This window comes from Megalops cyprinoides, chromosome 20 (genome assembly GCF_013368585.1).
Source record: "Megalops cyprinoides isolate fMegCyp1 chromosome 20, fMegCyp1.pri, whole genome shotgun sequence".
Classification (NCBI taxonomy): domain Eukaryota; kingdom Metazoa; phylum Chordata; class Actinopteri; order Elopiformes; family Megalopidae; genus Megalops; species Megalops cyprinoides.
The window spans coordinates 14,806,585-14,823,856 of NC_050602.1; the positions used below are offsets into that span (position 1 = coordinate 14,806,585).

Consider the following 17,272-nt stretch of genomic DNA (forward strand, 5'->3'; position numbering starts at 1 on the left):
CAGGTTATTGTCTTGTAGGCAGTGTTAGAAATGTGTGGTTAATTAAAAATGTGTTTAACCTTGGCTAATTGAAAACATCTAATACAGTTTGTTGTCCCTTTGTTACCTGTTTGGTTCTTGTTTTTTGTCTTGATGAAAGCCTATAGCAATACAACGTTCCGCTAAACCAAAATGTGGACCTGTGCAATATGGTGAAAACGATGGCATTGTGTAAGGAAAGATGATCCAGTAGGTGCTACTGGGCAGCCTCTGGGGCTGTCCTTGGTACTTAGCACCATTCCACGGGGAACAGCTTGTAAAAAGGGGTATGGAGGCAATTAGCAATGAAACACTGCCTCCATTCAAGCCATAATTATGTTACATTTAAGCTTTCTGCAAACTCTACTACGTATTGTTGTATATGACATGCTAAACGTCCTAGCTTTGGTGAATGATTTTTTGATGTATTAAGGAATATTGTAAATAATGTTTTGCTTGAAGTCATCTGCTTTGACGCTGCTGTTGAAGTGAAGCATGTCAGAAATGGCTCATTTTGAATGGCTGTGCAGCACATTGCTTTTCTTTGTGCACACTGCTTGTTTATCTGTGATTGGTCAGTACAACACACAGGAAGTGTAGACCAATGACAGTGAGTGTATTGTGCATGAAGAAACACCATACACTATACTGAAATGTGAGATCATTGACCTTATTCTATTTTGCACAGTTCCAAAAAATGACTTTGCAGAGATCCTTGTCTTATTTTCTTGCCTTGACTCTGCATACAATCTCTTGCTTGTCCTTTAGAACTGGGCAATTGTAATGCGTGTTAATTTTGTATTCGATTATGAACAGGGAAGTGCATGTATAAAAACGTCAGGACTCATTTAGACATCAAGTTTACAGATGATTTGGCTTGATCCAAGTTACCCCCAGGTATGGTGTTAGACCAGACATTCCCAGACAATCCCTGACCATAAATGAACAAACTATTCTGTGGAAACTGTGATTGATAATATACCAGTACAAGTATAGTACACACTTATTCTCTAGCTTCATGACTTGTCAGTTGAGGGGTTTTGCTGATGTTGGCCGTAAGTGGAGTAAGGAATCCTTTCACAAGTTCACATGTGAACGTGTAAATGTAAAACGTTTGTGAGGAATGCAATTTTGACCTTTTTACAATAACAACAGTTCCAGATCGCAACATTACTGGGATGTAATATCCCCTGGCGCCACATGTTGTCAGTTCTGCTCCCTTTGCAAAGCATGCAAATCAATGTAAATTAAGACAAGGGAGGGAATCCACACCCGGCCTGATTGTAGTATGGGGCTCTCCTGACTCGAAATTTGAGCTCTAAAACAAGCTCTACTGTAGCCTGGACGTGATGCAGTTTTTTTTTTATTTTGTGGCAGAAAAACATATGTAAATGTGGTATGTGTGCTGTATTTCGAAAATAAACATTGTATATTCGTTTTTGGTCAGAGAACATGCTTGTGTATGCACACGTGGTATAGCATGACACTACATAATCATAATGAGCATAGGGGGAATGCAATAACAGATGATACAAGAATTAACTAGGCCTGTACTTGTTTCAGAGTATGCACCTCAGCCTTAGACAGCACAATCTGCTACAGTCAAACAAACAACCCGAGCATTTAGGGAAACGCCAGGACAAACTTTTGACTGGCCGGAAAATCCCCCCGGGAAAGGTCTGACCTTGCCAGCTGCAGCCGGTGTGGAGAGAGTGGCTGAGAGGCTTGACCTTTACATGACCTCCGCTCATCGTTCAACATGAGGGACAAAAGGACCGAAACACACCAAACCGAAGACAAGGAGACAGACAGTACTCAATGACTTTATTAATATGATTCAAAAATAAAATTAAAATAAAATTATAGCTCTTGTTACAACTTGCGCTGTGTGGCCACATGGTGGCCTAGTATGCCAAGTTAATACCGAACGCGTGATATCGAATAACTGCTTTTGCCACGATGCCCAACGTCACTCCGTCCCCCAACACCCCGGTAAACGCAGCCCTCCCCCGACACACGGAGCCATTAGCCGACTAGCCTAACAGCGTCTGAACAAGAAAGTTCTATCAGAACCACACACACCGTTGGAAAGCACTTAACGCAAACCGTGTTCCATTTGTTTCATCTCCTCGCCTTTACACATACACAGCAGATAAATCTACTTCAGGCTTATTTTACGTTTACGTAGAGTTTCGAGCAGAAACGCTTCCCTCTAACCCCCACGCTCGTTTTCCTATGGCGTGTCCGTTTTGTTTTGGTTTTTCCTCGGGGGTCAGAAACCGCTTGGAACAATCCCAAGGAACGCTTGAACAAAAGCAGGAATGCGCGCTTCTGTCTGGGCTTTGTAACCATACCTCACAGAGTACGGAGAATTACAACGCTGCCACACACTTTTGAGTAAAAACACTCAAATCTTCCACACACACATTAAATACTTATTTTCAGCAAAATTCCAATAAGTACATGGTTCCCGTCTTCTCTGACAGACTCTCCCAAGAAGACAATTAAATTCAGTTCCTCGTACAACGAATACCAGCCCTCCGACACCTGTTCCAACATAGTGTCCAAATGTAAAAAATAAAACGCTGTAATACTAAGCCTAAAACAAAACAGATTTGGGGAGGCTGTGTTTCTTTGTATAATGACATGATGCCAATAAAAAAAATACTAAAACAATTAAATAGAAACTTTAAAAAAGATTGGCAAAAAATCAATTAATACTATTTTGCAAGTAAATATTGTATAAAATTCTTAAAAATACAGTTTAGATAATTGCGTAAGTACTGAAGTCACCACAGCCAAAAGTGCAGAGGTATATAAATAAAACATTGACTGTTAGTAGATGAAGGGGGGGTTTTCTCTCAGAGTCCCGCCACAGAGAGCTGCTGCTGCCGCTCACTCCTTTCTGTCCCCTCTTGGTTACACAAGGGACTCGTTGAGCGCTGGGTCAAAGGTCAAAGTTCATGAACTCAGACTTGAGGAGTTAAAAGTTCACACACATACAATTATGAACCAGAACACACACACACACGCTCACACATGCTCACACACACACACACGCTCACTCTCCAGCTTGCACTCGCATTTTGCAGTTGTTGAGTTCGGTTCGTCAAGATCATCTCCCCAAATGCAGACAGGCTAAAACCTAAAACAAGAAAGGCTAGCTGGGCACTGTGAAGAGCTGGAGGCTGTGCTTTCTTCCATTAGACAGACACTTTGAATGGCCAACCCTCCGCTTGCCAACAAGAGTGGGGTTCATGTCGCTAGCCTAGCAACAGAGTGGATGCAACCATTAAAGCTATTAACATCATAATAAATAGGCATTTCCATGAACTGCACGCAGGAGAGGGGGCGGGGAGGGGGGAGAGCATTTCAAGTGTGAAGGGTAGACTGAGGGGCCATAGTGAGTTCAGATACCATCAGCGACTAGAGATAGGCCATCCATTCAGCTGAGGGTTAACCCATCTGACTTTAAATGTGAGATACTGAGTGCTATAGCCACCATATGTGCAAATAGGACTACAGAAGTACTGGCTGTGTCACAGGCTACAGCTTGCACACGGGCCCAGAATTCCAGTGCTCCTAGAGTTCAAGTCGACCTATGTAGTTTTGGGTCACTGTAAATAGCTTTAAAATGGAACACTCCATTCGATCCATCAGACCTACCCTCACAGGAGGCCTCATTATTATTACTTGCTGGCTCTTTTCAGTAACAGGCCTTCAAAGGATAGGGCAACCCCCTCCCCTACTTCACACACATTTGGAGATATCTGAATTCATCTGCATTGCCTAAGGAAGCCCCCGTTCTGAGTGGGGGTCCGGTTGCTCGCCTCTTGTGGTGGGTGACTGATTCTCAGTTATGTCAGAGGTGGACTGATAGCTCGTAAAGGCACACAGAAGGCAAGGGGGGGTCTCTCGCTGGCCCTGTAAGAAGCTGTATAAAAACAAAACATGTACATTCATGCCACACGATCCTTAACCGATCTCAGCCACCAAATGCCCCAAAACATCAATGCAAATAAAAGAAAAAAATACAAAAACATGAGCCACTTTAACTGACTCGGACGCTTATGGCTGTTTCTCACGGCTTCTTTCTGCTTCTAAGAATTTCGATAGGGTCCTCCACTCCCCCCTTCGTGCCCCTTATGTCTGGAAGTGGAACAGGGGGAAATGGGCCGGGGGGGATGGGGGTTTGGGGCAATGGAGCAGGGCTGAACTGGCTGGACGGAGAGGCACCCACTCTGGGCCCTCGGGGGGGAGATGGGGGGCTGTCTCACAGGGGAGAGCGGGCCCAGGCACAGCCGCTGCTGGAGCTAAAGCTTTGGTGCAAAGTGTTTTAAAAAGAAGTCATCAACTGGACTCTCTAAGGCGGACCCATGCACTCACAGGCGCACACACACACTCACAGGCGCACACACACACACACACACACACACACACACACACACACACACACACAAGAAAGACAGAAGTCCAGACGTTTGGGGGAAGGGGAGGGGGAACAGTACTGAGGTTACAGAGGAAGAGCAGAGGGGGTGGGCGGGGGGAGATGGGTAACCAGACCAGTCCACAGTGCAACCCGCTATGGCTATCCATTCAGCAGCCTGGCCCCTGGGCGTATCCTCGAGTGCAGGCGAAAACGGCCGACATTTCTCCATCCTTCACTAAATCAACAGTCCCATTTTCTCGTTCCTCTCCTAGCCCCTCTCTCTCCCCCTCCGCTCTCCTCCAGAGCCTCTCTGCAGTTTAGTGTGTCTGTCTCGTGCTGCTAGGTTATCTCCTGTCTGTCTCTCTCTCTCTGTCCTCCTCTCACCGCTTGGTGCCAGTTCCACGGAGAGAGGCAACGGAGGTGGAGAAAACTCCGCCCCTGGGAGGGGGACATCCTGTCACGTGGCGGTGGCCTCCAGGTAGCTCTGTAGTTTGCGGACAGTCGACTCGTCCAGTGAGAAGAGATCAAAGTCAAAGGTGGTGTTGGTGACGTTGAAGTGGCCGGTCTCCTCGATGAGATTCACGATCTGAGTGGAGAGCGCAGGAGAGGGAGAGCGATGTTTTAAATGGCAACATTTTCATCACCACAATGATTGTCCTATTCAGTGTAAATAACATTAGAGGCAACATCACTCCGACTACAAGAACAGCACTCAGCTCATTGTTACAGCCGGAAGTGTCCAAATTTAATGCTCAGCTTGAGACACAGAGGAACCACATGAAACTGGAGCAAGCATGCAGTGATTAACAGCAATGGTTACAAACTGAGGGTCAGCTGAAAACTGGTTCTGACCTGCTGTAGGACATTTCTCTCTCTCAGAGCCATCAGTCTGCGGTGCAGGTCCACTAGCTCCTCTGTGTAGGCCTGGGGAGAGAGAGAGAGGGCCACAAATCAGGCGTGGGTGGGAGCGGGGACAGTCGACCTAGGCTAGCCCTATGTGGATGGGGAGAGGCAACAAGATACGACACACTGGGTGGAAGAAAGCCACGCTGCACTGAAAAGCATGGATGAACACTCAGCCCACTGTGTGTGATCTGTGCACATCAGGTACATTATGTACAGAAGAATGAAAGAAGCTGGTGAGCTACAAAGTCAACCAAGGATGAGATTTACTGCATGTTTTACTCATCAGTTAGCTAGTTTTGCTTTGTATAATGCCTGCTAAAAGTATCCATATATGGCGACTACCTGCACCTCCTCTTTGAAAAACTGAGGGACAGTTGTGTAAAATGGTGGCCAATGGTGGTCATGTTGGCAAACAGGAAATACAATGTAAAAAAAAAAGCTTGATTTACCCTTCCTACCTTGTCGTATCCCTTCTTCAGCATCTTCTCTGGTCTGGTACATGGGTCTGGACTCTTCCTCCCAGAGACCTGCAGATGAAGGGTGGGGAGCAGGAGAGAGAGGGAGTGAGGTGGGAGAGAAAGAAAGGGAGAGGGAGGAGAAGTTTTGAGTACATATTGTTCTGAACTCCATGCCACAGAAAGAGCCTTGTTGTAGTCGTGGCCTTTTACCTTGTTGTTGGAAGAGCTGTGTTTCTGTGCAGGGGGCGGGGCCTCACGGCCCGGGGGGTGGGACTCGTCACTGCTGTCACTCTCGCTGTCCAGACTCATCCTGGGAGAGGAGGACAGGGCAGGTCAGCCTGTGCGGCCTTACTCACAGCACTGCTCCTCACAGGAGCGGGTGGCAGTGTAGCATAGTGGTTAAGGAGCAGGCCTCGTAACGGAAAGGTTGCCAGTTCAATTCCCTGCTTGTGCACTGCTGCTGTACCCTTGGGCAAAGTATTTAACCCAGAGTTGCCAGTAAATATCCAGCTGTATAAATGGATAACATCACCATCATCAACATTTTGTGTCTGCTAAATTCCAACAATGTACAAGTGTAATGAGATGGATGTCTGTGGACGTGTATGTGTGCGCGTTTGAGTGTTTGCATGCATGCACTTCTCTAAGCTCTGAAGGTCACACTGACCTGGCCCTCTCGATTTTGACAAAGCTGGTCTCAGTGTAATGGTTAGAAAGCCTGCAGTGCATTCCTGTGTATGATCATGCGAGATTGTGAATGTGTGAATGTGGGAATGTGGGGTGGGAGAAGGGCTGACCGGGAGTCACGATTGGGTGGGTTGGTTTTGACGGGTGTCTCCGCCTCCGAGCTGCTGTCGTCATCGTCCGACTCCTCCGACTGCAGGTCCTCCACCATGGAGCGCAGGGGCCCTGAGGAGAGGAGAGGGGTGGAGTACAGAGTCAGCCACAAGCCAGGGTCACTCAGTGACACACAGACACCTGCCGATGGAGCCAGACTCAGCGGCCATACCTTGGCCTTGCTTCTGCGAGGGCTCGAAGTCCGAGTCCGAGCTGGAGTCCGAGCTGGAGGTGGAGTTGGAGGGGCTGGAGGGCGCCGATGGCTTTGGGGAGAAAGAGAAGAATGTCGGCAAGTCAGCAGTAAACCTCAAGCACAAGCACTGTCAAGAACGTACATTGTACTAGATTGTATGTTTGTATCCTTTCATATTTGTAACACTTCATGAAAACTGCGAGAATAATTTCAGCCCAGGGAGGGAGAAAGTGCTGAATTCTAAAGCTAGCAGTCCAGCTGCAGGGAGTAACAGGCCTCACCTCTGACTTCGAGGAGGCCTCGTCTTCGGAGTTGGACTCGTCCGACTCGGGCGGCTTCTTGGACTCCTTTGCCTCCGACGTCTCCGTCTTCACCTTGACCCAGCGGCCCTTGTCCTTGGGTGGCTTCTTGTCCGAGTAGGTGGGCGGAGCTGAGGAGGAGGAGGAGACTCGGGGGGAGGTGCTGGAGAAGCCCCCGCCCCCGGCGCCTTTTGGCCCCTCAGGGACCCCTTTTTTCTGCTTTTTGACGCTGGATTTCGGGGACTCCACAGCCGAAGGGCGCTTGCTGGGCGCCTTGGTCTCCAGCGGGCCCCCTCCGCCCCCGCCCCCACCAGTCCCCCCACCTTTGGGAGACATGCCCTCCTTCAGGGTGAGTTTGGGCTCTTTGAAGGCCGCCTTGGGGGGGGCCTTGCCCTCGTCCTTTATCTTGAGCTCGGCGGGCTTCTTGGAGGATGAAGAGGAGGAGGATGATGACGAGGGGTCCCGGGCGGGCTTGCTGCTGCCTCCGTCACGGTCGCTCTCACCCTTGGACGCAGACTTACTCTCGGAGTCCTTGCGTGGACGCTCGCGGTGCTCCTTGGCCAACTTGTGGGGCTTGGGCCCCTTGCTGCTCCCCCCACTGCTGTCTTTACCGGGTTCCTGGAGGGTCATCCATTACAATCAACAGCAGCATTAAAACACAGCTCCCATACACACTGCCACACTCCCAGGCCAGCCGTTAAAACAACAGCCCTGCCGGTCACTCGCTAAGTTCATATCACTGGCATTAACCTTGTCCAGCCCTTCATAAACTTTAATGACCAGAAGTGTAATAAACCGCTGCTGTGTGAACCTGTGGGACTTACTGCATCCATTCTACTTACTGACAGTCAGAAAACTGGGGTCAAATTTGAAACAAATACTGGATTCTGAAGAAAAAAGCATCCTCTTACTTACACACAACTACATGCAACAAATGAACTTTGAGTACTTCAGTAACTATACCGCTCTCATGCAACACTCAGACTAAATTACAACAAAACCAAAGGCCTGGTTACGAAAAATCAAGCTCAGACGGGGGTTGGTGGCTTTGTTTTGCTACTGTCTGATGTGACGCAAATGGAAGATGGAACTTTTTTTTAAAATTAGATCAGACATCTTAGCAAAGAGAGACTGTCACCAGAACTAACACAACAGGGTCAGCCTCACTCAGTGCTCTGGCGCCATTCTGCTCCCCACAGTCTGTCAGTTCAGAAAGCAGTGAGAGGGAATCACCTAGCCAATTAAAACTGAGGGTGACCAGGCGGCAAGGACTCCAGGGTTACCACCATTACCCTCAGTGGAGCCTCTAGGGAGCTCTCTAATGACCACAGGTATTAAGCTGTAAAGATTCATTCTCACTCGAAAGGCCCGAACGTGAAGCTAGTCCTAGACTGCACAACACTGAAAAATCTAAACACTGCCTTATTCTAACCTTCTTTATATAGAATATTAACCTTTCAGCACCCCTACATAGTATTTTTAGCTGAAACTCTACCCTTCTAAGGTTCCACAGGGAGCTGTGGGATGACCAGGATTACCATTTCCCATGAAGTCTCCCTGGTCCCTTTTGATGTTAATAAGGAGGTCAGTCTGGAATGTTATTGGCAGACTTAAGTTTATGGGCGGATTTAGATTTCAGCCTGGGCACCCTATGTTCTGACGCTGACTAAAGGACCACATCCTTCATTACAGATTGAAAACTCGGTTCTTTTAATAAAAGGAAGAAAAAGATACAGTTTGTACATTGTGCTAGCTCAGCAGCTGCTTAGTTTTTACAACTGCTAACATGCTTCTTAAAGCTCTTACTGATGCACTTTTCAAATGACAGGTTGCGTGATGATACACTGTAGCGTGCTCACCTTTATGTTACAGTATAAGTACTTCTCTCATGTTCAAGTGTAATGTTTTGAGACAAATGGCGCAGGACGTACACGCTTTGTATAAATGATATTACTCCAACTATGTTCTTTCTTAATTTAGAGCAATTAATCCAGTGTTTTGACTTGCATCTGCTTTTAACGTAAAAAGATTGCCTAATGCCTCAAAGATTGTCATGCAGCAACCTCCTACACAGTATAGTCTGAGGTTCTGCGGAAAAGTCTAGGCTGACCTTTGACCCATGGGAGGGCTTGGTCTTCTTGGGGTCGGAGAAGGCTGAGAGCGGGATTGTGGGAAGCATGGGGTAGTCGGGGCTGGGCCTGGACACTGCCTCTTCCCCCTCCGGCACCACCATCACCTGCCAGGGAAGAACAACATTCAGGGAGAAGAGAGAGAGATCAGAGAAAAGGAAGAGACAGGAGAGAGAAAGCAGGGGATGTCTGAGGAGAGCCAGAATATTACTTTGATGAAAATGATGTTACATGCTGGAATAGAGTTTTTGTATTTATGCCTACAGTTTCTATTACTGTCTACAGTCCTACTAAATCTAACCATGTAGAGAGAATCACAGTAAATCAAATGCTAAAATCGCATCCAACAAGGAGCACACAGACCAAGGAATTCAAACCAGAGTATGCAGACACAACAAAACCACTTCCTTGAGATACAGAAAAAAACAGTCTTTTGAAACATTTGAGGGTGACACCCCTTGCCCACACAGACTCACCCCGCCAGCTTTGACCAGCTTGCGCCGAAACTCGCGGGTGGGGTTGTTGAAGGTGAGCTTCTCGCAGCGCAGGTGATTGACAGGAGGGTTTCCCTCCAGGTTCAGGAACAGGTCGTAGTTGAAGCACACCTTCTTGGGCTCCTCCTGCATCCACAACAAGGTAAAAAGACACGCTGCTTTAATGGCAGTAAACACCACAGAATTTAGTGTAACATGTTCTGCTCTGCACTGACGCTAGGGCAGCAGTGTAGCATCGTGGTAACAGGACTCGTAACCAAAAGGCTGCCAGTTCGATTCCCTATTGGGGCACTGCTGTTGTATCCTTGGGCAAGGTGCTTAACCCAGAATTGCCTCAGTAAATATCTAGCTGTATAAATGGGTAACATTTAAAAATGCAAGTCGCTCTGGATAAGAGCGTCTGTTGAATGTAATATAAAAAAATGTAATGCTCTGGGAAGGCTTTGTTAATGCTTCTCTCTATCATGCCCACTAACCAAGCATCAATTTGACTTCATAGAGCAGAAGTAAAAATCTCATATGAAGTGAAACAGATTCTGTTCATGTTGGTGAAATTCTGAGAGACTGGGCATGAGGAAGTCAAGACAGCAGAAACGGTGAAACGATGAAACCTCAAAATATGGCCACTCGTTTTCACTTCAGGGAATCTATACGTACACAGTATGCAACTATAGCACAAAGTGAGAGCGAACACAGCAGCACAGTGATATAAGTATTGCCCGGCTGTTGCGTGTATTTTTTGCAGCAGGGAAAGAGAGAGAAAGCCTATCAGGAAAGAGCCACGCAGCCTAAGCTACACAATAGCTGAAGCCACGTCAAATAGGAGGACTTTGGAAAAGCAAACACATCAGAGATAAAAATGCAGACGGAAACCCGCTGGTAAAATATGGAGGGTGCCCGACTCCCTTCTTTAGAACTCACCATCTCTCTGTCCTATTGCTCGCTCTCTGTCTCTCTCTGTCTGTCTCTCCCTTTCTCTCTCCCTCATGTGCAATGCACTCATATAGCTGTGGCGTACTCGGTTTCCTGTTCCCCTGTCTGCCTGTCTGTGCAGTCCGTCTGTCTCGGCCAGGGGAGAGAGCTTCGCTAGAGATCACAGGCTGACGCTGGCGGATTCCGCAATTCCTAATCGCTACATCTGACAGCTCATCCTGTGCCTTCCCTCATTCTGCGGGGAAAAAAAAAAAAGACCAAACCTCCCTTCACTCAACCACCTCTGACCCAATACACACACAGCAAACTGCAGATTCATGACACCTCTTCTTAAATGACATCACTTGGTGTGCAGTCCTGTGGGATTCTGGGAAATCTGAGGGCAGAAATGTGGCACACCGTACCACCTCCACCTTTGTCTGCCTAGAAGATGCAGGGAATGGTGAGAAAATGACAACGGGCTAATCTACCCCACCGAAATCAGCGAGTCCACCCAGCTGCCACCATACTGAAAAACACTGTCCGGTCCAGCGTTAGAAAGGCCGCAGAAAGTACAGTGCAATCCTGTGCCGCTCTGCAGACGCAAAGTGAGAACGTACAGAGGAGAGGTGAAGCAGGAGAGCGAAGAGGAAGCTGTGGTCAGAGGGAGAGAGACTCACACATGCTTGGGCTTAACCAACATGCAGGGTGACGAAACCAAAACAGACAGAGACAAAGCCCTGTGCCCTCACTGCATTGCAATGACCAGTTGACTGGACCTAGCGATTAAAATGGTGTTCCCCACTCCTGCTTGTGGGGACTCACTAGGTATGCTGGCATTCATTAATGCTCCTTTGAATGAATTATGCCTACTGTGCTGCTAACTGAATGTTGATCTAGGCAGCACATGTTTTTAGAGCTTTTGCATTTTGGCATGTTAGTGTATTTCTTCAACTCATCTTCTTGAATTTTAGGAGTGGTGTCATGATTAATTGAGCTTAATCCTAAACACTACAACAACAAAATGAACCATTCATCTTCACACAAACCCATACAAATGGTTATGGCATCAAGCGGACAAAAATGAACGGAAAAACATCTTTACTTCAATCTCGCACAAACACTTCCAGCAACACTTTTAGGTCACAGTGAACTGAAAGCAGGTAACCATCCAGAGATACTGACTCAGTATTCAATCATTGGCTGAATCAGACATGATGACTTGAGCTCAGCTCTCATCAATCCCAGGATGCATTTCTCCTCCACTGTTCTGAGCCAGGTCACTTCTGTCTGCTCTCTTTAGCATGAGCGCTGGCCAGGTTTGCCTGCCGTTTGGCAACTGGTCGTCAGCACACAGTGGGCGGAGCGTGGCCCTGGCCCCGGCTTCCCATCTGCCCCCACACACAGTGACATTTGACACCTGACTCAAGCCCTCCAATGCGCTTTATTACCCCTCCATCTCCCTCCAGTGTCACTCCAGCTGCCCCCTCCATTACTGCAGTCCTGGATGAGGCTGGCCCGTTCCGTAAGGCCCGCGTTTCCACAGAAGTGCACATGCAAATCACACCAACCGAACAGCCACCCACGCCTTCAGTGGCCAGGCTCTGGTTGGACGTACCAGAAACGGATGATCTGCGTTTTTAATACTCACCTTGTTCTTGAAATAAACTTCGATGGGCATGAGGAAGCCGGCGTACCCAGACTCCTCCACTTTGTACGGCGGCTCTTTGCACACTTAGAACACAGAAAGGACATTGACAGCAGATTAGTGACAGACACTTGAATCATGCCATGCTGTCAAAAAAGACAGATGCTATCAATTTTAAGAAAATGTAAATCAAAGAAGCAGGAAATTATGACAAAAGCACTACATATCTCTGTGTCTTCAAGCATCCAGCCTTCACAATACTCATTTTAGTAATGCTGGAAATTGTTATGCAGTAATGGTAATCATGTTTCACAACACTGCAATCACTATCTATGAATCAAATCATTTTAACAGTCTCCCTGCTACCCAGCAGAGGGTTTTTGGCATGCAATGACTTGGTTATGACAGTATAAAGAGGAAAGGGTGGCCAGCTGCTGCAGGAAAGCGCTCTGTCAGACCCACCTCTCTTGGGTTTGGGGAAGCTCTCATGTAGCCGGAAGACAACTTTGTCCACAAAATGCTGGATGTCACACATCTCAGGCCCCCGGACGAAAACCATCCAGTCGTGAGTGAAGCCCTCCGAGGTGACCTTCTTCCGCAGCTGAGCGCGGTGTCCCAGCTCCAGCTTCACCTGAACCGTGCACTGGGGGACAGGGAGGAGAGCGAGTCTGGGTCAGGACTGACATTACAGAACACGACCAATGTACTGAGAGAGTCTGGATTTGTACTGACACGACATAACACGAGAAACTCACTGCAGAGAGAGAGGGAGAGAGACGGAGAAAGAGAGAGAGAAAGAGGGTTTGGGTTAGTACTGACTGACAGTACAGAACATGAGAAACTGCTTGACACTCAGTACTGAGTCAGTACCGACATTATAAGGCACGAACAAGCAAACTAACAGACAGGGGGATGCCAGTACATACACTATGAAACAACAGTGACTTACTGTGACACAGTGAGAGAGAACTGTATAACTGATAATACAGTGGGGAATATTCTAAAAATATTCTACAATCTAGACTGGTGGCATCCCCAAGTCATATGAATAATGGAAAATGAGACATTTTCAATGGCTGGGTCCTGAACTGTAGTAAACCAATAGGATGTTGAAGGACCCTGCCATTACTTTGAAAATAAGCACCACCCTACCACATCTTCAGAGTCTGTGCCAACATGCACCTTACCAGAGCTCACCAGCCTAAGCAAGACCAAGGACAACGGCCAGCATATTTAAGTGGCCACACAGTAACATAATGGCCACAAGGCGTCAACCTTGTGTGCTACTGCATTTAGCTAAAGTGTGGCTAAAAGGAGAGGCATGTGTGCGAAGAAGAATACTGCTCTTTCTCTCTCTCTCTGTTCAGAGGAGAACACGACATGAGAATGACTCGAGTTCAAGACGGGCCCCCTCTCGTCTCGTGAGAAGTCAGAGAGGATCAGGACAGCGAGTCGGGCATTGATGTGAATCTCTCCAGTATTTGGGCGCAACCCTCCCCCCCCGTGCCGAACCCATCTGTGCCTGCACAGTAATGCCTCTTACCTTCACGTCATCGCCTGTCAGCCCTCATAATAAGGCCCCCCCCGGCCTCGGCTCCTTAAAATAACAGCGGCACCAGTGGAGGCGCGGCCTCTGAGAAAAATCCTGAAGCCGTTCAAGAGTTTGGCCAGCTATGCTTTTCAAACCAAGCACAAAAAAGAGCTGAGGACTTCTGCAAGGGCCTAAAGTATTTTAAACTACCGCTGAACATCAAATGTGACCCACTAAGGGTTCCCTGGTCTTCTGATACAGACATATCAATTTTTTTTTTGGACCAAATTAAAAAAATAAACTGGACAGACACTTGACTTACATCTGCAGATCACTTGTGCTGAGATATAAACTTGTCCTGTAGGTCCACAGCCTTATAAAAGAGGCTAGTTATTCGTAACACATTAGTCACAACCTTCTCACACATGCTGGACCGGTGACCATTTCCTGCCCGTGCAAGCTCAGGCTGAGCCAGAGTAGCTTTAGCAGCTCAGTAATGGACAGGGAAACCACTGACCCTCAGGCAATGTGGATGACTGCTGTCAGTACAGCACCTCAGTACAGAACATCCTGGTTCAGAGGAAAAAAATATAACCCTGGTTAAAAAAAAAAAAAAAAGAGCAGGCCCTGAAGCCACACATCCGGTTTCAACAAATCAAGAATGCCCTAGCAGAAATGTGCATCCATGACCAATCACTTCATATATCAAGAAAATAATTATTATTCATTACATTACTGTCATTTAGCAGTCGCTCTTATCCAGAGTGACTTACACAGGATACAATTTTTACATGCTATCCATTTGTACAGCTGGATATTTACTGAAGCAATTCTGGGTTAAGTACCTTGCCCAAGGGCACAGCAGCAGTGCTCCAGCTGGGAATCGAACTGGCAACCTTTCAGTTACAAGCCCTGCCTTACCACTATGTTACACTGCCAAGCTGCTTACAGCTATAATTAGACTACCTATCGAAAGCTGTAAAGGTTAACTGATGGTCTTTGTCTTGTTTTCCTTCCGAAGCAAATTAATTAATGGTTTCAATACAAAAAACCCTCCCCTAAATGTGTGTCATCTGGGGCCAGTGTGTGAAGACAGCACGTCTCTGAATGAGACACCACATCACAGAGGCTGCTGCAGAGCCTCAACCCCCTCTGCAATTAGGGCTACGGGAAAAATGGGTGTTTCCACCAAAGTTACGCAGAGGTCTTCTCAACCACTATCACAACCAGCGATGAACTGGCGACAGAGGTTGCCTCTCAGGTAACCACCAACCAACAAGGATGAACAAACATCCTCACTCCAACAGGCCTGAAAGTCTAGCATGTTCTCTCAAACTCGCTCACTGTAGTTGTGCCACCAGTAAAACCATTCATACCCACACCTAAAAAAATCCATAAACACTCAAATCATATGCAAAATTTTACATGGTCTAGCCAAACGTAAATGCTTCCTGAATGAGACCCTGCTTCACAGTACCCTAACCATCGAGCTGCTACTGCAAGCTACTGCAAGTGAAAGCATCAAGCCGCCAACAATCATCTGCATCTTCAGTTGCACCCATTTCGTTTAGTCAGTCTCAGAAGCTAAACGCACTAACAAAGAGTGAACATTAAGCAGGCATTAGGGATAAGTAAACGATATTGTTTCTCTTGCTGCATCAGGATTAAAAAGTAAGTTGTCCACCATTGCGTTAACTATCAAAGATAACAGAAATATAATTCTCAAACTGTGTACATAACAAACAACTTTAAACATGAATATATGAATGACGTGACTTTTTATTTCTTATCCGCTCTGTTTTCGATCCAGCGGCCCAGTGTCCGTCCCTTCCAGCGGTGCACAGTGCGCCCGCGGCCTTCCTTTACAAGTCGGTACCCCCCCTGCACACACACTGATGACACACACACATATGCAAAACCCGACGGTGCTCAAGAACCCACAACAGGACACGAAGACAGCACTTTCCTTCATTTGCAAATAAGACTTTTAACTGTTTCGATCTGAGCCAAGTATGCTCGGAAGCGTGCTCAGCGCCAGTGTTAGAAACCATAGGGTGCTGCTTAGCCAGATAGCCAGTGCTAGACTAGCAATCTAGCAGATTGTTCAAAACAGTCAGGCTCGTCAACAGCCAATGAGGCCAGAAAACGTCCACCTAATAAACTGACAAGCAAACAACTTGTTAAAGAAATGCCGGCTTTGTTCAAAAAGTGAGCTAACATAGCTAGTCATGTTTCTGTAGACGCACAGCAGGCTACCTACTTAGCTAAGTTAGCGAGCAGCAAATAAAAGCACGTTAAAAAACTTCAAAAAAGGTAGCAAACTTGTGAATATGTAGCTAGTCAGTAACCCTGACTGAAATGAAAACGACAGTACCAGGTCCTTCATTAAACTGAAAAAACAGGCTGGTCATCTATAGCTATGTAGTTTCTTTGCAATTATTACGAGTACATAGCTGCCCCGCCAATTCACTGCACAGACTAGCTGGCTCGTTGTCTCCAACAAACAGAATGAATTAACGTTATCTATGTAGTTTAGTAATCTGCATAAAATGGCCTTAACTGATCTACGAATGAAGGCTTATTCCATATCTTTTGGAATGGCCGAAAAGCCGTGTCTTTAACGTCACCCCCATCTCAAACTCTGCTATAGCCATCTAGCTAGTCTAGCAATTTTGCCCCGCCTCACTCTAACTAGCTAACGCTAGGCTAGTTGCATAGTTGAATCAGGGCAATGCTACCATGTTGGCTGTCTAGCTAGCTAACTATCCCCGGGCTTTTCGCACCGCAATCAGTGGAAGCCAGGAGCGCTATTAGTTAGCTAGCTAGCTAATTCAGTGGTTAGCTAACTAGCTACCTGTTTGAAACTCCCGAGGCCTGTCCAGTTTAGGGACCTATTTTTGTATGCTCCGATTTTATGTTTTCTGTCAGTAGAGCTAGCTAGCTGGCAACAAAGCTACCATCTGGGCTTGGAGGGTGACCCTCTCTCAATCTTGCCAGTGTGAGTTGAGATCACGCCAGGGTATAGTGGCATTGCTTTACCTGGTTCTCCATGATTCTCCGGCTTCAGCGATCGCTCTATTTATTTACAGCGGCGTTTGGTGAGGTTGTTCCCGACGCCTCATTGTGTGTCAATCCAGCAGCCGGAAGTCACACAGCATACCCCCCTCCCCTCTCTCCGTGCACCCATCCAAAACGGAAAGTTTCCGCGACCAATTGCTCCGTGCAAAGCTTCGGCCGCCGGTGATGAACTACACCAATTGCGGTATTGTCCAGGCGGGACTTCCTCCCACTGACAGACGGCAGTGGAATCCAACCTCTCTATAAATCAAACAGGGGGCGGAATAGCAGATGGCAATGATTACTAAGGATGCGCTAAAATAGATGGATTACTAACTTATGCGGTGAACGTCTATATATT

General features: G+C 47.1%; 1 protein-coding gene across 2 annotated transcripts; it reads right to left on the reverse strand.

Moving 5' to 3' along the window:
- Positions 1–4,510: 4,510 nt before the first annotated feature.
- On the reverse strand, positions 4,511–16,985 carry LOC118795693 (protein ENL-like). 2 transcript variants are annotated; one of them, XM_036554372.1, is made up of 12 exons: positions 16,894–16,985; positions 12,786–12,966; positions 12,327–12,409; positions 9,746–9,889; positions 9,251–9,376; positions 7,123–7,758; positions 6,821–6,911; positions 6,609–6,720; positions 6,022–6,121; positions 5,812–5,880; positions 5,300–5,371; positions 4,511–5,033 (listed from the first exon to the last, which is right to left on the reverse strand). In XM_036554372.1, the coding sequence occupies exons 1-12, from the start codon at positions 16,903–16,905 to the stop codon at positions 4,905–4,907; spliced, it is 1,755 nt and encodes a 584-aa protein (XP_036410265.1). In that variant the 5' UTR covers positions 16,906–16,985; the 3' UTR covers positions 4,511–4,904. The 2 variants fall into 2 exon arrangements, with proteins under 2 accessions (XP_036410265.1, XP_036410264.1); XM_036554371.1 differs by having other exon boundaries at positions 5,803–5,880.
- Between the last annotated feature and the right edge of the window lie 287 nt (positions 16,986–17,272).